At 37.1% G+C, this 26,289-nt stretch overlaps 1 protein-coding gene across 1 annotated transcript in view; it reads right to left on the bottom strand.

The window, feature by feature from the left end:
• LOC122739252 (disintegrin and metalloproteinase domain-containing protein 2-like) overlaps nt 1-26,289 on the bottom strand; it is a 117,977-nt gene that overhangs the window by 56,422 nt on the left and 35,266 nt on the right. Inside the window, exons 7-12 of the mRNA XM_043981060.1 lie at nt 23,015-23,093; nt 19,246-19,322; nt 17,988-18,162; nt 13,270-13,338; nt 12,427-12,498; nt 8,625-8,791 (exon numbers count right to left, since the gene is read on the bottom strand). Coding sequence (XP_043836995.1) covers nt 8,625-8,791; nt 12,427-12,498; nt 13,270-13,338; nt 17,988-18,162; nt 19,246-19,322; nt 23,015-23,093 — 639 coding nt within the window. The remainder of the gene's footprint in view (nt 1-8,624; nt 8,792-12,426; nt 12,499-13,269; nt 13,339-17,987; nt 18,163-19,245; nt 19,323-23,014; nt 23,094-26,289) is intronic.

Here is a 26,289-nt window from a genome sequence, read left to right as displayed (position 1 = left end):
TTTGCCCCATTGGTAAACCTTCAATAGCCCAGGGTCACTTCCACACATAATGAGAAAATGAAGTAGAACTTTGTGGGGGTGTGAGGGCCAAAATTTGATATACTGAGCATTATTTGGGTGACTCTCCTTAATATTGGGGTCCCGGAAATATGAGGGACCTTTAAGGTTTAACCCCTGCCTCTGAACAGCCCTTTTATAGATATTTCTCCCAGGCCAATATGAAAGGAGCCTCTAAGCTTTAGTTCACAAAAGGATCAGATTTTATTACTTGTTAATTAATTAAACAACAAAGGTGAAACTAATAAAAATCAAAGATAAGGAAATAGGAAAATGGAAATACAGATGAATATTATTAATTCTAAACTTAACCTATGCAACCCCAGACTGATTTCCAATTAAGCTAGTTCAAAGGAATTTAGGGTTTTCCTTCATTAATTCACCAACCACCGAGACAGAGCGAACACAGGCTACTGCAAGGGGAGTCGCCAAACAGAGCACAAACACACACTGCCAGCTCAAGGGCCAAGCAGAAAGAACGAGATCAAGCTCACATACCAGAAGTAGCCCGCCTCCCTTCTGGGAGCGTTCAATCCCCTCTCCCCGAAAAAGGGAGGTCCTTCAAAAAGCTGCCTTCATAACCTCGGGGTGGGCCAGGTGTGGCCCCTCCCAAATGAGTTAGCTAAAAACAGGAATATTAATCTTTACCCCAAATAATTTTTACCACAGGGGTCACAGTAAGGAAACATCATAGTTTCTGAAGAATTAAAATGAGTATTCTTCAGACAGTAATGAAGAGGCAATCATTTGCATTCTCATGAAGTTAGAGAAAATTGAGAAATACTCCTGGTATATTATGTGGACCCTCTGTGGTGAACCTGAGAACTGGACAAGAGTTGCACAGGATAGGCATGAATGGACAGGCTATAATTTGCACAGTTGGAGGGAAGACACCAATGAGATTTATCTTCTATTTGAGAAGGTTTATTACCTGAAAATAATAAAACCCAAATTAGAAATTACTTGCTGACATTCAATGGAAGTGTGATGATTAAAAATATGAGAGATATAGTTTCTCGGTAATTTAATCATTTTGTTAATAGGCCAGCAGGTTAGTAATAAAAGGGTGGTCTATGACCATCACTTTCAGATCAAAGATCCATAATGGCAGTAGGGTCACAATTTATATGCCCTTCTAACTGTAGGAAGTCCATCACATAGCAATGAAATCTAATTGGTTGACATGATTAAAGGTGTGTTATATTAAAATTAAGTCTGGGGAATACACTTAGGTCACTCAAATCTTGGTAAAAAAAAAAAAAAAGAAGACATCAGAGAAAGAATGCAGACGTCCACCCAAGCTTATGGGCGCACATAGGTGTGATTTGGTACAGGATAAATCTCATCAGTAAAGACCTTCAGTCATCTTTATAAACAGATCTGTCTCCACCCAAGACTCCTAGACCCAGATGAATCCCACTTTCAAGAGGAGAACTTGTTGGGGGGAGGGGGGGAAGGAGGCGGGGGAGAAAGGACTAAGAAAGAATGGGAGAATCACTGGGTCCCACCCAACCAAAATATTGGTTATAATTTTTTTTTTTTTGCGGGGCTATGGGGGATTAAGTGACTTGCCCATGGTTACACAACCAGTAAGTGTCAAGTGTCTGAGGCCGTATTTGAACTCAGGTTCTCCTGAATCCAGGGCCAGTGCTTTATCCACTGCGCCACCTAGCTGCCCGGTTATAATTATTTTTCATAGGAGTTACTATACAGAGAGAGACATACATAATACAGCCCCTCCTATTCAGTCAAGTTGGCCCCAACGCTATAGTGTGGGATACTTAGGAAATAAAGTAAGAAACTGGTCTCTACAAGGTTACAAGTGATCTATAATTGCTAGGTCCAATGGTTCTTCACCAATTCTCAGTCTCCATAATTTTGTGATCTTTACACTGTTGACCTTCCACTCCTCTCCTCTGATGGGTTTTTGTAACACTACTCTCTATTCATTCTTCTCCTACCTGTATGATATAGCACCTTCTCAGTTCCTGTGATCATCATACACATACTACTGCTATGAATGAATACAGCTCAGGACTTTCTCCTCTTTTTCTTTTGGGCCATAATTAGTTTCCATGGGTTCAATTATCATCTCAACACAGAAAGTTCAAACTCTACCCTCTAGCCCTCATCTCTCTACTGAGTTCCAGGCCAACAGCACCAGCACCTACTGAAGATCTCTACCTGAATGTTCCATTGTGATCTCAAACTCTTATGTCCTAAATATATTTCATTATTTTCATCCCTCTTTCTAATGACTTATTTTTTCTGTCAAGAGCACCACAATCCTTCTAGTCACCTGGGATCACCACCTCAGAGTTATCATTAACAATTCTCTCTCCCTCACTCTTCCACGTCCAAACAATTGACAAGTCATATAGATTCAACTTTTATATTTCTCCATCTTCCTTCTCTGTACTCATATGGATACTACCCTAAAACCCTAATCTGAACTTCCATCCACTCATATGGGAACCACCTCTCCTACACCATGGGAATATATTTCTAATTGGCCTTCCTGTCTTTAATTTCCCCATCTCCTCAATTCATTCTCCATATAGGCACCAAACTATAGGTCTGACTATGTGACTTCCCTTATTCTGGCATTTACAGGTCTGTCTCTAACACTTTAATTACAATCTATGTTTTCTATTCAATCTGACACCACTTCATGCATTCTATTCTTCAGCTAAATTAGCCTAGTTCCTGTTCCCCATATGTTACACTTTATCTCCCATCTCTGCATTTTTGCATACTCTCTGTCCCCCTTGCCTAGAATAAGCTTCCTTTTCACCTCTGCCTCTTGGAATTCCCACCTGCCTTCAAAGTTCAAGTGCCACCTCCTATGTGAGGTCTTTCCTGAACCCCCCCCCACTCCAAATTGTTAGTCTACTTTCTGCCCAGGGACACACAGCTATTAAGTGTCAAGTGTTTTGGATCTGGATTTGAACTCAGGTCCTTCTGAATTCAGGGACGGTGCTTTATCTACTATGTCACCTAGCTGCCCCCAAGTCCAGGTTACTCTACAGGTGGGCATGAAATTCTGCAGGTGATTGGAGCAAAATTCAGGACTACAAAATTCTGAAATTAGATAGATTGAAAAACTGAACTGGGGATTCAATAATTGATAACCATTTGCTCTCTTCCCCTCATCCATTTCCATTAAGAATTCCCTTTATTGTTCTTTACTTGGTTGCATACATTTATCGCCAACTTATTCTCTCTTTTCTGTTTCTACTCACCATGATCTCCCCTTTTTATTTCTCTCCACTATTTGCTTCATTACCTTCTTTCTTCCTTAAGCTCCAACCTCTTCCCATGAAAATCTATTCTATTCTTTTTTTTGCTTTTATATTAAGACATAAAAATTCCTAGTTAGCCCCAACAACTATTAAAACAGCACAGTGGTTCAGTGGAGACAGGACTGGAGTCAAGAAGACCTGATTTTTAAAACCGCCTCAGCCACTTACTAGCTATGTGACCTGAACATGCCACTTAACCTCTGTTTATCTCAATTTCTTCATCCGTAAAAAAGAGATGATAATGGTGCCTATCTCTCAGAACTGTAGTATCAAATGAGACAAAATATGTAAAGTGCTTTGCAAATCTTAAAGCATTGTAAAAATGCTACTACGGATTGTGCCACACACTTGTGGTATAAAACTCTTTCCTGATTTATGAATTAGGATTAAAAATTGCTATAGCTTACATAATTAAAAATCTCAAGAGTAAATGGACACAGCAGCTATTCATTAGGAATATCTCACCAACACTAACATCTAATTTTAAGAAGTTTGAATTTTTAAGATTTTAATGTATCAACTTTGCCTATCATAGTTATATAATCAACCCGTTATGAAACCAGGTTAAATAAATCATTTTGATTCAACTTTGTAAATTAAACAATTAAATTTATTTGCAAAGATAAAAAACAATATCTTCTTTACTTTTGCTGTATTCAAGCAGTTATTGACACATGATATAAGGAGCTCTGTCTAGAGAAAGGCTATATCTTTGTAAAGAATGTATTAATTAGGGGCAGCTAGGTGGCACAGTGGATGGAGCACCGCCCTGGAGTCAGGAGTACCTGAGTTCAGATCCGGCCTCAGACACTTAACACTTACTAGCTGTGTGACCCTGGGCAAGTCACTTAACCCCAATTGCCTCACCAAAAAAAAAAAAAAAGAAAGAAAGAATGTATTACTATTATTAGCTACTTCACAGTTACTCTAATAGGAAATAATAAGAATAATAGAGTGAAGCATTTCTGAAAAATGCACAACAAATTGTAGGAACTCATATTGCCAATATTAGAATGGAAAAGGGCATAAAATGTAGGAAAATATGAAGCAAGAATATTTAAAATAAGCAGCTTCCCTGTAGATAACCTCTTAAAATCTTATCTCTTTTTCTTTTGATTTATTTATATTTTTAAAATTACAATTGCACTTGAAAACTTTTGGTAATAAGGAAATGAAGGAAACTCAGTCTTCTAGCTGGAGATTCTTTTGGTCCTATAAAGTGTTATTCAGCATTCTACTCTGGCTGCTGAAAGTTGGTGTATTGATCTCCTTCATCTGCTCTTTACACCTCATTTAACAGAGAGAGACCAGGGACCATTTTCCACCAACATGTTAATGCTGTCAGGATCTGGGACTCTTGCTCCTTCTGGCAACTACTTTGAAAAAGGTTAATATAGGTGATTAGGAGTAGGGAACCCTAAAAACATGCTTCTTATTTTATAAAATTAATACTGATTTTTTTTTCTATTTTGTTCTATTTCAATTACTCATAATGAAAGAGAAAACTTCCAGTAAAGTACTTTCAGTGCTTCATCTTGGTGTGGCTAGGCCAGCAGAGGGCAACTCTGGCAAGTTGTACTGGGCTGAAAAAGCTTTGTGTGAGGCGTCTACATGGGACAGAACATGGTTTAAGAAGTATCCTGGCTAACACAAGAGAAGCTCTTCATTAGAATCCTGGCCATTAGATGATTATATACAAAGAAACATATATACGTACAAGCATGCATACATACATAGGAACATATTTAATGCATATGTACATATATACACATTGGCTTTCACACCTTAGGCATGAAGGTAATCAATTTTGATAGAAAGAAATGTCTAATTCAATCACAGATCCTTAAACTAAAGGTTTAAAGAGTGATCTATGTAGACCCTACTCTCATGTACAGTAGTTTCTATTCCTATAAAAGTCACTGAAAATTGCAATGATATAAAACTTAATCTCATTTAACCAAAGAAACAGCAGGAAAAGAGATTTAATTGCTGGTCAAGGTCCTAATGCCTAACTTTAAAAAAAAACAAACACTATACTTAATCAGCTATCCATTATATATGTATATACTTCTATTTGTATGAAGCTTTCTCAAGTAGATAAGTTAAATCCGATATTCTATCACATAAAATACATCACATGATATACTGCCAGTGTACTGCAAAGAATTATCTTTGCCATAACTTTGTCCAGTTTTTACTGCCATGAATTAGAATGTGAAGAAACCTCTTTGTCAGAGTTGTAAAATTTAGAAGAGCTTCTTCAGGTAGATTTTGACAAACATCTTTGTGCAGACTTGAAGGGGGAGATTTAGGATGGCCACTTGGTGGCTCTATAAGAAATGAATCCAAAGCTATCTCAAAAATTTAGTTGGCTCAAATGTTAATCAAACCAGCTGTCTTACACACAGATCTCACCCCCCTCCTCAAAAAAAAATGTCCAATTAAGTTAAAACACAAGATTTTGTCTAGGGTCTTTCCCCATTTCACTTAACCTTTTTAAAGAATTAAATTTGGACTGTGACTATAAAGAGACTGATTTTCTTCCCCACAAACATAACAGGTAATATAACTGGTTACAACTATGCAGAGCATGCACAGTGTTCTAGACCTGAGGAAGTTTTACCACACAGAAGCTGCTCGGCCTTCCCATCCTCAAATCATAGTTCCACTGCAGAAAATAAAAGCAGTCTTAATTTATGTTTTTATAACATACTTCTTAGGCAACAAGGTGGCACAGTAGATAAGAGTGCTAGTCATGGAGTTAGGATGACTCATTTTCCTGACTTTATTTATTTTATTTTATTTTTTTTGCGGGGCAATGGGGCCTAAGTGACTTGCCCAGGGTCACAGAGCTAGTAAGTGTCAAGTGTCTGAGGCCGGATTTGAACTCATGAACTCCTGAATCCAGGGCCGGTGCTTTATCCAGTGCACCACCTAGCTGCCCCCATCTTCCTGACTTTAAATCTGGCTTTAGATACTTACTAGTTGTGTGACCCTGGGCAAGTCACTTAACTCTACCTCAGTTTCCTCATCTGTAAAATTATCTAAAGAAGGAAATGGCAAAACACTCCCATATTTTTTGCTAAGAAAATCCAAATGGGGTCACAAAAAGTCAGACATGCCCGAAATAACCTAACAACACATTCCCTTGACCTTTCTCTCCAAACATCTTACCTGTCTTCTCTCCTTCCAACCAGTCCAAAAAGACTAAATCAAAGATCTGAATACCGCCTCCTGAGGCCCTGGACTAGTTCTAACCTAGAGGCAAAAGGGACTCTCTAAGTGAAGACCTGGAAGAAGCTGGATTCAAAAGAACAGCAGAAAGCTGATTGACTAAAGTTGGCTCATTTGCATGTTGCTGATTTAAAGCAAAATTCTGTCTAATTAAAGAACTATAATGTGAATTCTTGGAATCCAAAGTGCTGTTAATTAAGAATTATTTTATGTTTTTTTCAAAAATCAGTGGTCAAGTCACCTGACATTTTTGTTTATTTCTTCCTTAGAAATGCTATGGTATTTTTCATATGTGGGAATTGGGGTTTCTGCTCCCACTTCAACTAATATAAACATCAAAGACCCAGCTTCTACACTGAATTAATTGACGTTATAAACTAGGTACAAATAAGCACTTCCCTTGATCAATTCAGGAGGAGTAAAATGCTTTGATCATTGGCTAAAAGCAGATGATGCCACTCAGCACAGATTTTGTGACTGACTAAAAAAATAAGATACACCTTTCAGTCTTTGTGTGACACAGCAAGCTATTTCAGTCAGACATTCAATAAGCATTTAAGTTCCTACTCGGTAAAAAGCACTGGGCTAGGTACTGAGGATACCCCCAAAAATGGGGGAAGGGAGGCAAAAGACAGTCCCTGCCTTTGAAGAGTTATTTCCTCATCTGGCAATCCAGCAACCAAGCAGTTAAGCTTCAGGGTCTTTAAGCCTCTAGACTGCTTTAAGGAGGCAGACTTTTGCACTAAAATCAGAGACCACAGAGTGTTGCTTCACCACCATTCCCACCTCCCATTTGTAAGGGGCTAAAATTCTAGCTATACTGTCTAAAATATCTAATGAGTAGTCACCATTAAATTAGAAACTTTAGAAAGAGTTTAGACTTTTAAGCATTTATTAAGGAGAATAAGAATTTGGTGAAGAGAGAGAGAAAGGCATAGATTCAGCTGTCTATCTCGGGGAGCAGCGTCTCCTGCTCCACTAGCCACTAGAGTCCTGATGAAAGAGAGAGAACCACCCCTCCTTCATCCCACAAGCCTCCTGTGAAACTGGGAACATTCCGTCAACTCGCACACACAGCTCCAAGCTAATTGGCTGGTAGCCTTGATAGACAGTACCCACGAGCATACATCAATTCCTGACATCAAGGAAAAGTGACATAGCTTGCGCTTAGATGCCTTCGCCTCATGGTGGAACTTTCCTACAGTAACTCTCCAGCAGGTGGCATCACTCCAATCGTTACACCTTCCACTGCTGTATTGACCATGACTTCAGAGAGACTGGAAGCAGCCTATTTATTCATTTTATCTATTTTAAGTAAGAAGACACATGAAGAACTAGTGGCTGCAACCCAAGGGGAAGTCCTTGAAGATTTCACAAAGGGAAAAAAGGACTTCTTTTTTTCACAAGGGGTTATGAATTATCCTTTGCCATAAAGTATCCTACATAAATTCTTATCAACATTGTACTCTTTTCCCCTGTACGCTATACCTACTTGTAGGAGCCTGTATGGCAGATTTTAGGGAAGGGTTTTTTGTTTGTTTTTGTTTTGACCAATTGATTTTAATCAGTAAATACCACTTTCTAAAAGCTATATGAACCTGGGCAAGTCTCTTAATCTCTGTTTGCGTAAGAGGCAGGTAAGTGGCAGGATAGGGTGTTGGACCTGGAATCTGGAAAACCTGAGCTGAAATTAAACTTTGCAAACTCACTAACTGTGTGACATTGGGCAAGTCACTTAATCTCTGTTTGCATTAATCCACTAGAGAAGGAAAAAGCAAACCATTCCAGTATCAAGAAAACTCCAAAATGGTCAGGAAGAGTAAGATAGAATCAACAACAACAACAACAAAAGCTAATTAAGTTGGGGGAATACACCAGATGAGCACACATGAATCATAATACAGAAAAAACTCTAGTCCCTACTACCCCTTGAGCCTTGAGGGGGAAAGTAGTGAGAAAGCTTCTGGGGATCCAGGCTACCAATGCAAGCAGGAGTTGGGGAAAGTTGACCTCAGGGTGTGCTATACTTACGTGAATAAAAATGCCACATCATGCCTCCTTAGAACAAGATAAGATTCTTTCCACTTTAAAAATCTCTTCAATAATTCATCAGATTCTCCAGAAGTACTAATTTTATTTTTGTCTATCCAGAACTCCAAGGACGACAGTACAACAGTCAAGTTAAGCGAGCTATACATCTAAAAATGGAACAGATATGGAATATATATTCAAATACCACCAATCTAAATTAATTTTTGAAATAAGCCTGATTCCAGTTATCTGATTCTATCCCTTACTGAAACCAGGCATTTATGCAGTAAATTGATAAATTGTTGTTTGTCTTTCTTTCTCAAACTGTGACATTGGAGTGATTTCATAACTTGCAGTAAATTGGATTTAAGTGAGGCTAGGCTGTCCAAAGTCACCAACCTCACTCTCTCCTCCAGAGCCATCTGGATCCAGTGGCAATATTTACATCAGGACAACTGGAGATGGCCCTCATGTTTAAGGCAATTGAGGTTAACTTGCCCAGGGTCACACAGCTAGTAAGTGTCTGAAGTTTTTAAACTCGGGTCCTCCCAACTTCAGGGCCAGTGCTCTATCCAGTATGCCACCTAGTTGCCCAAACAGATGAATAATAAATAGGGGATCTTATAAAGTACCATGGTAGCTATTTAAAAATATCTAAAGCACTGGTTCTCAAAAATTTGGTCTCATACTTTGGGTTTTTATACTCTTAAAAATTATTAAGGATCCCAAGGGGGTTTTGTTTGTGTTTGTTATATCTATATATTAATATTTACCATATTAGGAATTAGAACTAATAAATTTTTAAACTATTAATTCATTTGAAAAGAACAACAAACCCACATGTTAACCAAGCAATAAATAATTGTTAAATGCCTACTACAGGAGCCAAGATGGCAGAGAAAAGGCAGTGACTCCTTTGAGCTCTCCCCCAAATCCCTTCAAATAATGCCATAAGATAATTCCTGGAGCAGCAGAACCCACAAAAGGACAGGTTGAGATCATTTTCCAGCCAAAGCCGGCTTAGAAGAAATACAGATGTTTACATGAGGAGAGCCACCTGAGATGTCCAGACAACATCCATCTGAATCCCCAGAAGCTTACTTGGCTCTGAATTTTGTTCTGCAAATAACCAAAGTAACCTAGTAACACCAAAGAGTTAAATTATTGTAGCCAGCCATTATTTAGTAAAAGCAGTCACAATTCATACTCCTACTAAAAAAAAAAGTAAAAAAACATAAAAAGTAAGCTACATGCTTACTTGTTACATTTATAATGACATTTCAATGCAGACTTGCCAGCTAACAGTGCCACTAGAATCCCTAAACATAGTTTTGACAACTGAGATTTCACTTCACACCCAAAAAATTAACAAGGTGACAAAAAAATGGGAATAGTCACAAATAGGGATTGTGGAGGAGTGGGCAAAATGGTGCATTGTTGGCAGAGCTGTGGATTGGTTCAATCATTGTGGAGGGCAGTTGGAGGCTGGCAAATAAAGAGATGGGGATGTCCAGAGTCTTTGACTCAAGAGATTGCATTGCTGTACATATGCCCCAAGGAGATCACTGATTAAAAAACAGAAAGGTTCCACATAGATCAAATTATTTATAGCCGCACTTTTTATGATAGCAAACAACTGGAAACAAAGTAGGTGTCCATTAGCAAGAGAATGAATGGCTAAACAAACTGTGGTACAGGAGTGTAATGGAATATCACTATGCTGTAAAGAAATGAAGAACATGATAAATATAGAGAAGTATAGTTACATGAAATGATTCAAAGTGCCTAAGCAGATATAAGAAAATAATAATGCATATAATTATAAATTGTAAATAGAAAGAATAGCCACAATCAAAAATTATTTTTGTAAAATAACAAAGCATAACACTGTACCAAAAGAAAAGAAACAAAAAGACATCGTCCATAATTCCTTTGTAGATGTGCAGGATGTTCTATACCCCCTCTGGGACATATGTATATATTGGTGGGATCTTTGAGTCAGGGATTCTGGACATTTTTGTCTATTTGCTGATTTCTGATTGCTTTCCGTGGTGGTTGGGCTAGTCTGTAGCTCTGCCAGTAATGGATTGGTTGGCCTACCTTTCCATAATGTCATAATTTTGGAATGTATTGATTGGTTTTCCTAAATTTTTTCTCTTATTTGACTTTTCTAAAAATTATTTTTTTATAAAAAGGATAGCTCTCTGGGAGAGAGCTTTATTTTGGCTGTGTAAAAAAAAATTATTTAAAAAATTCCTACTATGTGTCAAGCACTGTGCTAAGTTCTGGGGATACAAAAAGAGGCAAAAGACAAGTCCCTGCTCTCAAGCAACTTACAATCTAATGGGGAAAACAACATGCAAATAAATATAAACAAAGCAGGTTGTACTGCATACAAAAGCAATAGGAAATAATTCATAGGGGAAAGGCTCTGGAATTAAGAGGGATTGGGGAAGGCTCTATGTATAAGGTAGGATTTTAGTTGAAACTTAAAGGCATCCAGAGAAGTCAGTAATCAGAGCAGAGGAGAGTGTTGTTCTAGGCATAGGAAACAGTCAGAGAAAATGCTGGACCCAGGGAGATGGTGTGTCTTGTTTGTGGAACAGCCAGAAAGCCAATGTCATTGTATTAAAGAATATATGCTGAAAACTGGAAATGTAGGAGGCTGGTAGAAGGGTTTTGAATAACAAACAAAGCATTTTGTGTTTGATCCTGGAGGCAAGTAAAAGCTACTAAAATTTATTGAATAGGGAAGGGTAATAGGATTGGATCTAAGTTTTTGTAAAATCACTTTGGTGGCTGAATAGAAGATAGACTGGAATGGGGAGAGACTTGAGATAGGCAGAACTACCAAGAGGCTACTGCATTGGTCTAAAAATGAGGTGATGAGGACCTGCACCGGGGTTGTGGTAGTGTCAGAGAATAAATGCGGGCATATTCAACATTGCAAAGGTGAAGTCAACATGTCTTGGGAAGAGCCTGCATATGGGAGCTGAGAGATAATGAGAAAATCCCAGGATGATGCCACATTGTCAGCCCGAGTGACTTGGGAGGATGGTACTGCACTCTATAGCAATAGGGAAGAGTAGCATCATTTTTCAAATTTTTGCACATCTCTTTAATGCCTTTCTTAATAGAAGACATGTATTCTCATATCTGCTTCTGAATTCAATTTGTTGCAGGGTTATTTTGGTTGAAGTTTGTGAGAAAATCTAGCCTCGCATAGTTATTTAGTTGGAAAAGGGAGGAGTATTTTAACAGGCAAAAAGGTCTTAGTATTATTCCAAAAACTGTCTTAACCTTGAAGGCCCATGAAAGTGTTTCTGGGAATCACAAGGGACTGTGGTCTTCACCTTGCTTGATAACTGCTTGTCTAAAGTAACATAAATAAAGTATCTATTTTATGAAATAAATGAATACACAATATTTGCAGTCATGAGACCTAGGTTTTAAGACTGCCTTGACACTTTCCAAACTGGTTAATGATTGGCAAGTTACTAAACCTCTCAGAGATCAGTTTCCCCATCTATAAAATTAAGATAATACAATAATTGCCCTTCAGGGTTGTTGTAAGGAAAGAATTTTGTAAACCTTAAAGTTTTATGTGAAAATTAATTATTATTAAGCTTTTATTATTTGTCCCTATATTCTATTTAAAACAGCAGGTTATGGTTTTTCAGACTTAAGGAACAGAAGAGCCCTCTATCAATGATGTCTTGAATCTACTTTGCAATTTATAATATTAGATAAATGCCTGGGGCAATTCCACACATCAAGAAACATGAAAAGGTAAAAAACTTACTGTGCTGACAAGTCCAATAACCATGGCAATTTTCTGAGTAACAAGGTTTGCATCAGATCCCATAAAATTATACTGAAAAATATAATGGTTTTTAAGTCTGAGTAAAATAATGTAATGATATGGTTTCTTTAGGAAGAATAGTCCTGAGGAAATAGACTAATTATCAAGGAAACACCATCTATTGACTCAAAATGTAAATCTTAAATATGGAGAAGCAATTAATTTTGCATAATGAGACCATTACTTAAAGAAATATATCTTAGAGAGTAAGAAATCTTCCTTACTCAGAGTATAACTAGGAAGTAAAAATGTAAGAGAATTAAATATGTTTCCTCCTGTGCCTCTCACTGTCTTTAGGCTAAATGACTAGTCATAAGAAGTAAAAGTTTTAAAATTCTCTGGAATCCTCCTTTTCTATCCTTAATGTCCCCAAGTAATTATAAAACATTCCTCAATAAACTGGCAATATAAAGCAAAAAAATCAATTTCTGAAATTTTAGATTTTATTAACAAAAGATTATTTCCATTATGTAATTTGAACAGAAAATTATGGACAACAGTGTACTACTGTATTTTGATTCTCTATACATTATTAGATAAATTAGTGAATGATTATAGAATGATATGTGACAAATATTATACAGTACCTGGACCACAGTAAGCACTCAACAAATATTTGTTAGAAATAGAAAAAAATCAATATTACTGTCAGACAACTTTACTCCAAACAGTCTCTTGGACTTGATTGTATTCATTTTGAAGTGGAGAAATAAGATGAGAGAAGAAATAAGATAATACAAATGTTAGAAAAGAAAAACAAAGAAATTAGAATAATGGACTTACCAGATTTTTTTCCACTACAACATGCATTTCTAGATACCCAGAGAAAGATGATAAATAATCTAACTGGGACTAAAATTTTAAAAAGAAACACAAAGGAACATGTCAACATTTAACATTTCTCATATATTTTATCTAATTTTTGAGCTTTTTAAAGTATTGTTAGTGAACTGAAAAAAGCAGAATGTGTAGAAACTAAACCATAACTGGGTACTTGATAATCATACCACCACAGAAATAATCATCCAAATACCAATTGCTACATGACTACATTTCTGCAAGAGCATCTTATTTTTAATTCATTTTTAATTAACATAAATCTATTTTCTCTTTACCACCACCCAACCGCCATTAAAAAGGAAAAAGAAAAACAAGACCCTTGTAAAAATATGCAGTCAAGCAAAACAAAGTTCCCACATTGGCCATTTCTAAAAAATCTGTCTCAATCTGCCACCTAAATCCATCAATTCCCTTTCTTTAAAAAAAAAAAACACATTTTTATTTATAGTTTTGAATTCCAAATTTTATCTCTCCTTCCCTCTGTCCTCTCCCCCCTGCCTGAGGCAGTAAGCAAATGGATATGGGTTATACATGTGTTACTATCTAATACATTACCATATTAGTCATTTTGTTTAAGAAAACTTGAATAAAAGGAAAAAATGAAAGAAAGTGAAACATAGCATGCTTCAGTCTTTGTTCAATAAATATCGGTTCTTTCTTTGGAGGTGAATAGTATGCTTCATCATTAGTCTTTTGGGATTGTCTTGGATCATTGTATTTCTGAGAATAGTTAAGTCATTTCTCAGTTTTTCCTCAAACAATATTGCTTTCTCTGTGTACAATGTTCTCTTGGTTCTACTCATTTCACAATATATCAGTTCATACATGTCTTTCCAGACCTTTCTGAAATCATCCTGCTTGTCATTTCTTATAGCACAACAATATTCCAACACCATCATATACCACAACTCATCAACTCTCTTTCAAAAGGTAGGGAGCATATTTCATCATGTATCCTCTATAATCATGGTCGGTCATTGCATTGATCAGTTTTATGTCTTTACAATGGTGTTCAATTAATTGATATTTATGAAGTGCCCACAATGTGTCAGGCACTATGCTAAGTGCTGGGGATACAAAAATCAGCAAAAGAACAACCTACTCTCAAGAAGCTCACAAGCTAATGGGGAGGACAATATGCACAAATATGTACAAAGCAAGCTATATAAAGGATAAATAGGAAATAATGAACAGAGAAAAAGCACTAGCATTAAGAAGGGTTGGGAAAGGCTTTCTGTAAAGGATGGGATTTTAGTTGGGATTTAAAGGAAACCTGGGAAATCAATTGGTAGAGTTGGGGGAAAGTGTTCTAGGAATGGGGGACATCCAGAGAAAATGCCTGGAACTTATTAGAGATGTATTTATCTAGTTTGTGGAAAAGCAAAGAGGCCAGTGTCATTGGATTAAAGAATACGTGTTGAGGGGTAATATGAAAGAAGACTGGAAATGTAGCAGACTAGGTTATGAAGGGCTTTGAATACCAAACAGAGCATTTTATATTTGATCCTGGAGGTGATACGGTACCCACTTGAATTACTGAGTAAGTGAAGTGACATGATTGGACCTGCACTTTGGTAGCTGAATTAAGGATGAATTGGAGTGGGGCAGTTGGTGGCACAGTGGATAAAGCAATGGCCCTGGATTCAGGAGGACCTGAATTCATATCCAGCCTCAGACACTTGACACTTACTAACTGTGTGAACCTGGGCAAGTCACTTAACCCTCACTACCCCACAAAAAAAAGTATGAATTGGAATGTGGAGAGACTTGAGGCACATAGACCCACACGCAGATTATCACAATAGTCTAGATATAAAGTGGTGAGGGTCTGCACTAGAGTGGTAGCTGTCAGAGGAGAGAAGGGACTTGAGAGATGTTGCAAATGTGAAATCAATGCCTTAGCAACAGATTTGATATGTGAGGTAAGAGAGACTGAGAAGTGCAGGATGACTCCTAGGATGCAAGCTTGAGGAACTGGAAAGATAGTGTTACCTTCTACAGCAATAGGGAAGGAAAAATCTCATAGGTGTGAGGTAGAATGTCAAAGTTTCATTAATTTTGTGCTTCGCCAATTTTAATGATTTTGGAGCATCTTTTCACATGTTCATCTAGCTAATGCTAGCTTGGATTTCATCCCCTGAGAACTGTTTGTTCATATCCTTCAACAATTTATCAATTGAGAAATGGTTATTATTCTTACACATTTAAATCAGTTCTCTATATATCTTTTAAATAAAGCCTTTATCAGAGAAAATTACAGCAAAGATCCTTTCACACAATTTGTTTCCCTTCTAATTTTAGCTACCTTTGTTGTGTAACAAAACCTTTTAAGTTTTATGTAATCAAAATTATCCATTTTTACCTTCTCTGATGCTCACTGTTCTTGTTATAAAACTCTTCCTTTATGCATAGACTTTTTCCTTTGTTCCTCTAATGTCCAAATCACATATTTATTTAAAGCTCATTTTGGTATATGATATGAGTTGTTACACTATACCCTGCTTCTGTCATACTGCTTTCAAGGTTTCAAAGTTTTCTGTTGAGTAGTGAGCTATCACCACAGTAGCTACAGTCACTGGGTTTTTCAAACCCATAGCTACTACATTCCTTTCCTTATGTACACTGTACCTAATCTATTCCATTGACTACTCTGTAGTACCAAATTATTTTGATGATTACTGCTTTATAGTATAGTTTGAGATCTAATATTGCTTAGCCTCCCTCCTTCCCACATTTAAAATATTTATTATTTATTTTTTGCATTCTTTTTAAATTTTAAGTTCCAAATTCTCTCCCTCTCTCCCACCTTTCTCCCACGCACTAAGAAGGCAAACAATATATCAATTATACATGTGAAATATGCAAAACATTTCCATATTAGCGATATCACTTTAAAAAGCCCCCCCAAATAAATAAAGTGAGAAAATTATACTTCAATTTGCACTTAAGAGTTCATCAGTTCTCCCTCTGGAGGTGGATAGAATTTCTTCATCATGCGTGCTTATTGATCAGAGTACAAGTCTTTCACAGTCGATCATCATTCCAACATGGCTATTACTGTGCACAATGACACCCTGGTTATTCTCACTTCATTTTGCAACTATTCATATAGGCCTTGCAATTTTTTTCCTGAAACCATGAGATTCATCATTTTTATACCATAATAGTACTCCATCACAATCCTATGCCAGAACTTGTTCAGTCATTCCCCAATTGGTGAACATCTCCTTGATTTCCAATTCTTTGCCACCACAAAAAGAGCTGTTATAAATATTTTTGTACTTTTCCTTTTTCTTTGACCTCTTTGGGGTATACACCTGCTAGCAGTATTGCTGGATCAAAGGGTATGCACAGTTTTATGGCCCTTTGAACATAGTTACAGATTATTCTCCAGAATGGTTGGACAATTCATTACTCTACCAACAATTCATTAATGTGCCTATTTTCCCTCATCAACTCCAACATTTGGCATTTCTGATAGGGGTGATATGATACCTCAGAGTTGTTTTAATTTGCCTTTCTCTAATCAATAGTGAGTTAGAGAGACAAGATGGCAGAGGAAAGGCAATAAGCTCTCAGACTCCTGACACAATTACTCCAAAAAACTCCAAACAAAGCCATAAGACAATTCCTGGAGCAGTAGAACCCACAAAAGGATGGGCTGAGACCATTTTCCAGCCAAAGATGACGTAAAAATTCAATAGGAGGGGGCTGCTATACTGGGGTGGGAGTGGAGCCAAAACCCACAGTCATGCTGATACAGCTCTAGCCCCAGGCAGGCCACCCTAGAGAAACTTACCCCTGAGCCTCCAAATCAGCTGCAGCACCAGCATCTTTTGGAACTAGGTTCATGGTCTGGTGAGAGGGCTGAATGTCTTGCAGGGGGAGGGGGGTGTTGGAGTCTACAGGGGTTTCTGCTAGAACTGACATTGAATTTGGTTGTTTGACTCCAGCAGGGAACCAGGAAGAAATATTGAGTGGCAGCAGCCCGGGGCGGGGGGGGGGGGGGGTCGCAGGCTTGTTGAAGCTAACAACCACTGCAAACAAAATTTGTTGACTGGTTAATTAACAAGTTGGCTTGGGATTATTTACAGACCAAAGCACAAGCCAGGCGAGTGGAGAACCTGCCTCTCCTTAAATCATATCACCTGGGACCCCCTGAAGCTTGGGACAGTACAGCCTGGAAGCAATGCCCCACTTTAAGAAGGAGTTAAAAGTCAAGAAATAAGCGGGCAAGATGAGCAGACAGAGAAAGATGTGAACCATAGAAAGTTTCTTTAGTGACAAAGAAGATGTAGTTGCACCCTCAGAAGAGGATAGCAACATCAGGGCTCCTATATCCAAAATTCCAGGAATATTATAGACAATTTCCAGAGCTCCCAGGTCAAGAAGAAAATATTGCAAGCTGCCAAAAAAAAAAGAATTCAAGTACTGTGGAGCCCTAGTCAGGATCTAGCAGCTTCTACATTAAAAGATCAGAGGGCATGGAATATGATATTCCAGAGGACAAAGGAATTGGGATTACAACCAAGAATCAAGTATCCAGCAAAACTGACTATAATCTTTCAGAGGAAAAAAATTGGACAGACTGCAATCTGTAGGTGATAAAGACTATTGTTTATATTATACAAATAACAAAACTGTAGCAAATCATAACTCACATTAACCATCTGGGATTCATAAGGCAACTTTCTTGAGTTTAAATCCATGTCCTTTTCAGAATATAGAAAGACATCTCTGTTTTCATTTCTTACTTGATAAACCACATGCTCAAATCCTGCTGAAGACTCCAGAGGCTCAATTCCATATGTGAAATTTTCAAATTGTAACCAACCTCTACAAATGCAAATGCCACATTTGAAAATAATTAAAATTAAAACTTCAGTATAAGGAAAAATACTAAAGAGTTCTACCAAGGATACTTTGGAGTGAGAAAAATGGGGGTTAATGTAGCAACACATTTACCAAATTTCACAAAAGTGTGTTGAGAATCATACCATTCAACACATATTGCCCAATTGCCTTTGAGAAATTATAATGATCTTTTACAAGCTTCCTTTGAGAGTTGAGGCCCATCTTTTCATCACCAATATTTTAAGAATGTTGCTATATGAGGGAAGCTAGGTGGCAGAGTGGATAAAGCACTGGCCCTGGATTCAAGAGGACCTGAGTTCAAATCTAACCTCAGACACTTGTTACTTAATAGCTGTGTGACCCTGGGCAAGTCACTTAACACTCATTGCCCCCAAAAAAGAATGAAAAAAAAAAGAATGTTGCTATACGGCAGAAAGGTAAATATGACTAAAACAATGGAGAAGTACATGGTGTATGTGAACTGGCCATAAAGAAAATCACTGAGGAATATTGAAAAAGAGAAGTAAAAGACATCAATGCATTGCATAGTACAAAGTAAAAACAGAAAAAAACATTACATTCCCAGTATCAGGGAAAAATAAGGAAAACCTCTAGCATGGGGAGTAGAATCCATTTGGGGAACTTTTTGAAGGACATGGACAGGAGTTAAAGGTTAGCATGGCTAGGTTGTGATTTGTACTGCTGGAGAAAACTTCTGAATAAATGAGAGCAGAGATCTATTAAGTATGAGAAAAACCATGATCCCTGTGGGTGACAGGCAAATTTGGAGCCATTTTTTAAACTGGCCCCAAAACAAAGTCATTTCAATAGGTGTGACCCAAAAAAATCCCAGTTTTTATTTTTAGTATCATCATTATACCATCAGTGTCTACTTGCTAAAATTTCCAGGAAAGACGTAGTAAACTATTCCCATTACACTTCCACATCTTAGATAACTGTTCCCCACCATGCACTCTCCTCATTTAAATTTTTTGAGTATGATATAAGAAAAGAGGGTTGTTCCTATTTAATATTCTATAATCAATAAAAGGATATAGCCATGACCTGATTCCAGAACACGTGCTAAGTGTCACAAGTGTGTTTGGGAAATCTGCCACATGCCCTTGGTAGAAGCAAAAATTCTGAAAATGAAACACAAATAGGGTAATTTGTTGGACATAAGAGGTACTCAAAGATTTGACTCCACCATATTAAAATCAACTCATGGGGAAGCTAGGTGGCTCAGTGGATAAAGCACCAGCCTTGGATTCAGGAGGACCTGAGTTCAAATCCAGCCTCAGACACTTGACACTTACTAGCTGTGTGACCCTGGGCAAGTCACTTAACCCCCGTTGCCCGCAAAAAAAGAAAAAAAGAAAAAAAATCAACTCATGATTTTTCCAATAATATTCAAAATACACTAAGTCAGCTATCAAAATGCTATGAATACTATAGGAGTTCAATCAATGCTTAGATCCTAGGATCCCCTCTTAGTGTTCATTATTAGAGTTCCCTGTCTTCATAAGAAGAAAAGAACATTAATTTGGATATTACGTATGTCTCTCATATCATATTTCTAACATCAGGAAAGTACTTGGCTAGAATAGATCCAGTTTGGTAGAATTTTCTTCATAGGCAAGTTAATATATAGAGACTCTAGTTTTCTCTGCTATTCTATGCATCTTTAGACTTCAACTGATTACAAATTGCTGACTTATGGCATTCATCCTACCATATCCTTATTTTAGAAAGTTGGAGGCACAGCCCACATCGAAAAAAATATCTCTGGGCTCCTATAGAGCCCTAACTGAAAAAATCGCATTTGTACTTTTATCATCTCCTCAATAAAAGTGGCTAATGTATAATATTCTAGGAAAAAATTAGTCCAATTTGTGAAATGCTTTTATTGATAATTATTTCTAAGTCCAATACTTCATAAATTCAATTCAAAATGTATTTATTAAATTTCCACTACATAAAAGGCATTGTGCCAGGTAAGTAAATAGAGATAATTAAGTAAAATATAATTGGAAAAGGGAGAGTATACTAATGTGGGAAATCAGGAAAAACCTCTACATAGGATATATAAGATAAGCCTTGAAGACAGCTAAGCATTATAAGAGGCAGAAAGGTTATAAACGAAGGGCATTCTAATCATGAAGGGTAGCCAAAAGCACACAGGAAGCAAATAGAAGGCAACATTTAGGGAGCAGCAAGTACACTATAACATAGCAGCAAATGTGAGGAAAGAAGTCATTCTAAGCTATGGAGACAACCCATACACAGTCAGAGAGCTTGAAAGATGGAGTGTCATATGTGAGGAACAGCAAGAAAGCCAATCTAGTCAGACCACAGAGTGCATGGAGGCTAGTAAAGAATGAGCTTTCAATGGCAGAGAGGACTTTGTCTTTAATCCAAAGGGTACTTGAGCTTATTGATAATGGGCAGGAAAATAGTATGGTCAGACAAGTGCTTTAGGAAAATCACTTTGGCAAGCATGAGGGGGAGAGATTAGAGAGGAGTAAGACTTGATACAGGGCAATCAATAGATATCTATCACAATAGTCAATTGAGAAGCAATGAGGATCTGAACATGAAGCTGTATCTTTCAAGGTAATTCAATGCTTACTGAACTGAATTGAACTGATGTATGTATTCTCTCCACTGAGACAGATGAAAGCTCTTATATGCCTTTGTAAATGGCTTTCTTGAGTTGCTGTGACCAAAATGATTTTTTTTTTTATTTTCATAGTTAATATTCCTGACAATGACCCTCTGAACCAAGCTCACTTTTCTTCAGGTCATAATTAAAACCTTTATAATTTGTTCACATTCGGTAAGGCTTATCTTCCTTCCCCCTCTTCACTTACTGAATTTCTACCCATTCTTAAAGTCCCAGTCAAATGCCACTTTTTCCATAATGACCTTTCCACTTGGATATCACGTGGCACTTTCTTTTATAATAGGATAATAGAGTTAAAACTGAAATAGATCTTAGAGTTGATTAAGTCCAACCTGACCATTTTAAAGATGAGGACATCAAATTCCAGGGTCAAACAGGTAGTAAGTGTATGAGGCAGTAGTCAACTGTCGGTTTTTCTACCTCCAAGTCCAATACTCTATCTACTATAAAACACTACCTCCCAGGGGCAGCTAGGTGGCACAGTGGATAAAGTGCCAGCTCTGGATTCAAGAGCACCTGAGTTCAACTTGGGCTTCAGATACTTGACACTTTGTAGCTGTGTGATCCTGGGCAAGTCACTTAACCCTCATTGGACTGCAAAACAAAACAAACAACAACAACAACAAAAACACTACCTCTCAAATACACCTTTCATACCTCTCTAATGTAATTGTCATGTATTATACTAATCTATCTACGTGTATTATCTACCTTGTTAGATTATAAGTTCCAGGCAAGGAATGTATCTTAAAGGCTAAATATTGTTTCTTTCCTGGTACTGAGAACTTGGGGCCCTATACACAGTAAGCACTTAATTAGTAGACTTTCATAATTTTCCCTAATTGCCCACAATTTCTCATGAATGCTTTTAGAGTGCCCCTCAAATTCTCAGTAGCTTCTGGCTATACATTTGCATTCAGAGATAACTGTCCTTATCTAAATCATAATGACTCAAGTTCCTATCAATACCTCTTTTGTGACTAATTCCAACATACAAATAGATGTTCATGACCCCAAAAGCTACTTGCCTTCAAAACTTAGTGATGTCTGCACATTAAGTCTGTTTAGGGTAAATTCAGTATGGGGAGAGTTAACTGAGTGGCTCGCTGTAATATTGGGGTTCAGGAAATAATGGGAGACCTCCAGGTCCAGAGTTTCCTCTCTTCCAAACTGCCTTTTTTAGTTATTTCACTAAGGCTGATAAGAAAGGAGATTAACAGCCTCTTTTCCACAGACAAATCAGGTTTTATTAATGAGAACAAAATTGTTAACACAAGTGAAGTTAATAGAGCCAGGGACAATGAGAAAGGGGATAGAGAAAGTGAAAAATATGACCCACTTCACAGATGGTTAGAATCTAAATCTCTAGGGTAAAAAGGCCCCCAGGTACCTTGAACAAGCTCTGCTTCCTCAGCTACTCAGAACAGCTTGGCTTGAACAAAAACTGACTCAAACCCTAAACTTGCTTCCAGTTCAGCTGGCCTAAAGAGCCAGCCTCGCTTCAACAACACTAACTCACCACCACCTGGAAGCTGTAGTTCCAAGGAGAATCAGCTGTGCAGTGTCTCCTGGTTCAGTCCGAAAGTCAACCAACACCAGCTCCTCCCTCTCTCTCTTCCTTGTCCCTCTCAGAGTTCTCTCTCCCCCTTCCTACCTCTCCCACAGGAAGGGAGGTCCTTAGCCATGCTGAGTCTCCAATTGGTTCAACAAAACCCCTGGGCTGTCCCCATTATAATTTGGCCAGGCCCATGTAGGCATGGAGGATCTCCTAGATGGGGCTTAGGTACTTGGTTGGATACTTTGACTCAATAAATGTTCTTTGTGTTATTCAGTCCCACCTAATATACATGACAAATCTGATCAGAGTTCCTTTTGTTTGTTCTATAATCTCTTCAAGTACACACCCATCTTCCCTTAGGCTTTTCAAGATTACATCTTTTCAGTCTGACCATAATGAAGCAAAGATGGGGTAATGGAAACCCCAAACCACAATTAATTCCTTACAAGTCTAATAGAACATAACCTTCAAAGGGAGTAAAATTATCCTAAAAAGTGTTTTGCTCAAGAATAGAAATACATAAAAAGTCATTTTAAATCACTTAATAATGCTGTAAGGGAATTACACATTTAATAATAGTGTCTAAGCCATACCTCAAAAAAAGGAACAGGGGAGTTTAAAAATCCCTCTTCATTGTAAGTATAAATCCTAAAATCATGAGGTAAAAATATTCTGTAAAACAAAGAAATTATTTTGTTAAATATATATATTTATAGAAAGAATTAAAGGGAAGTAATATATATGCTTATATATATCAGAAAGTAGTATCTGAATTTAGTTTTTACTTTGGGAAAACACTTTCTGTAATAGATTTAGTAACCAACAAATTTTAAATACCATGAAATCAAGTAGCATCTCTTTTTGCTGATAAGTACAATAATAGGCTAAGACTCCCCAGTGAGAAGATGGATTACCCATCCAACCTGTCCCAGAATTCATGCTATATGAATGCTACATGGCATATGCTAATATTATAGGCAAAGTACCAAGGAAATATAGCAGTATTTTAAACATAAAATACATTAAAATTCTTTCACACAAGGGAATGAAAAAAGTCTGAGGCATGTATGGAAGGGAGAGAGTTGGTTTCATCTTTGAAAGTGCAGTAGATAATATAAAATAAAACTCATATTAGAAAAAATGAATCCTATACCATAAATAAATTCTTTCTATCTATATATAATGGGAGAAGAAGTGTGGTGTAGTTAGTAGAGAGAAGGACCTTGGAATCTGGAACACCTGTGTCTAAGTCTTGTGTCTGATACCTACATCACCTGTATCATCTTGGGCAGAAAACAATTTCTCAAAGCTCAAGCAATTTTCTAAGACTCCAAGTTGAGGAACTGGTTTTGATCTACATTGATAAAAAAAAAATTCCTCATCATGAATTTCCTATATTAATAAAATCACAAAATATATACTAGAATAGTATTTTCTGATTAGTCATTCTTACTCCTAAGCCACATACATATTCAAATGTATGTATTTTTTATTTACAGAATTTATGGACATGAGCAAGATTCTTAAGTGCAGTTTGCACCACTGGAGGCTGCACTCACACCAGTGAGATCATAGTTCCATTCAAGTATGTAGTCGATGTCCCTAAAAACAGCTGAACAGATGTGTTGAAGGGAAAAGGTACACTGCATAATATCCCTAAAAGATAATGGTGTTCCAATGCCTTAAAATTATGTTTTAAAATAGATGAAAGGATAAATGAAATGAAATACTTAGAATAATAACCATTTGTATTAGAATAGTACTTTCTATTTTTCAAAAACTTTTAACATATCATTATATTTGATACCATTGACATTCTTGTGAAGTAAATTGGACACCTATTATTCCCATTTTAGAGACAAGGAAATTAAGGCAGTGAAAGTGACTTGTCCTGAATTGCACTTAGATCCTCTCACACCCATTCCCATGCTAGTCACTATGCATTTTTTTTTCTTTACAAAAACTTAGCGGGCAGCTAGGTGGATAAAGCACTGGTCCTGGAGTCAGGAGGACCTGAGTTAAAATCTCACCTTAGGCACTTACTAGCTGTGTGAGCCTAGGCAAGTCACTTAACCCCAATTGCCTTAAAACATCCAGGGCCATCTCCAGTCAGCCTGATCTTGCCACTGGACCCAGATGGCTCCGGAGGACAGAGTGAGGTTGGTGACTTCACACAGTCCTCCCTCATTTAAATCCAATTCACTGCAAGTCATGACCTCACGCTGATGTTATGGTCGGTCCTCTACAAGAACAAAGGATCAACAAAATTAGGAATTGTACCAGGGTCGGGGGTTCCTCTAATACCTCCAATTGGGTCTATGACCATAGGCAGCCTCAGATGCGTGCCAACCTCCTCATCCCAAAATAAAGATAATATCTACTTTGGTCAAGGGAACTAATTAAAAAAAAATGCACAGGAAGGTGGGCTAGCCATACCTAATCTGAAGCTATACTATAAAGTAGCAGTCATCAAAACTATTTGGTACTGGCTAAGAAATAGAGTGGTGGTTCAGTGGAATAGTTTAGGCACAGTAGTAAATGACCATAGTAATCTTACTGTTTGATAAACCCAAAGATTCCAGCTTCTAGGATAAGAACTCACTATTTGACAAAAACTGCTGGGAAAACTGGAAGATAGTATGGCATAAATTAGGCACAGATGAACATCTTATACTGTATACTAAAATAAGGTCCAAATGGGTACATGATTTAGACATAAAGGATGATACCATAGTTAAATCTGGAGAGGAAGCAATAGTTTACCTCTCAGATCTATGGAGAGGAAAGCAATTTATGACCAAACTAGAGGTAGAGAATATTATGAGAATATTTACATATCCATGAAAAATGGATGATTTTGATTACAATGAATTAAAAAGGTTTTGTACAAACAGAAGCAATGCAGTCAAAATTAGAAGGGAAGCAGAAAGCTGTAAGAAGTCAGCTGTGAATGACTTGGCTATTCTCAGCAATATAATGATCCAACACAACTCTGAAGGACTTCTGATGAAAAATGCTATCCATCCCCAGTGAAGGAACAGATAGTATCTGAATATATATTGAAGAATAATTTTTTTACTTTTTTTTTAGTTTCTTTTTGTCTGTTTTCTTTCACAACCTGACGAATATGGAAATGTTTTGTATGACTATGTATGTATAACAAATTGAATTGCTTGCCTTCTTAAGGAAGGGGTTAGGGAGGGAGAAAGGAAGAGAATTTGGAATACAAAGTTTTTAAAATTGATGTTAAAATTGTTTTTACATGTAATTGGGAAAAAATAAAATTGTCCCCTCTTGATGCCTACAATAATTGGCATTTTTCTGGGAGTGAGCCATATTAGAAAAAGGGAATTCACAGGGCAAAGTCTGCAGTGCAGTGGAAGAAAACCACCTAAAGGGGAAAGCCGAGAATGGATACCTGAAAGATTTGATTACATGAGGAATATAGAGAAAAAAAGAGACACAAAAATTCTAGGGGTCATGAATCAAAGAACAAGGGTCTAGAGTAGACAGGATGGATAATGAAGCAAGTGAGAGAAATCCTTTTTAGAAAGAGGCACAAAAACAAAAATTTAAAAACTAATGAACAGGAATAGTTGAAGGGGAAGAGAGGTAGAAGAAATTTACTTAAATAAGAAGAAAGAGAAAAGAAAAATAAAAGCAGGAGAGAAAAAGGAACTAATAAGCAAAACTCCAAAGGAAAGGGGGTAACAATTGAGATCAGAGATGTGAGAAAGAGAGGCAGTATGAAGAGAGTTGCCTTGAAAAAAGATCAAGGTAAAAGAATTTTGTAGGACTCCTTTATTTTTTTTTCAAACAGTTATATAATATAATAATATTGGAATTGTTCTTTAAATGTTTGGTGGAA

This window comes from Dromiciops gliroides, chromosome 2 (assembly GCF_019393635.1).
Source record: "Dromiciops gliroides isolate mDroGli1 chromosome 2, mDroGli1.pri, whole genome shotgun sequence".
In the NCBI taxonomy this organism is placed as follows: Eukaryota; Metazoa; Chordata; class Mammalia; order Microbiotheria; family Microbiotheriidae; genus Dromiciops; species Dromiciops gliroides.
The sequence above is the reverse complement of the archived record's forward strand: the minus strand, read 5'-3'. Positions and strand labels throughout refer to the sequence as shown.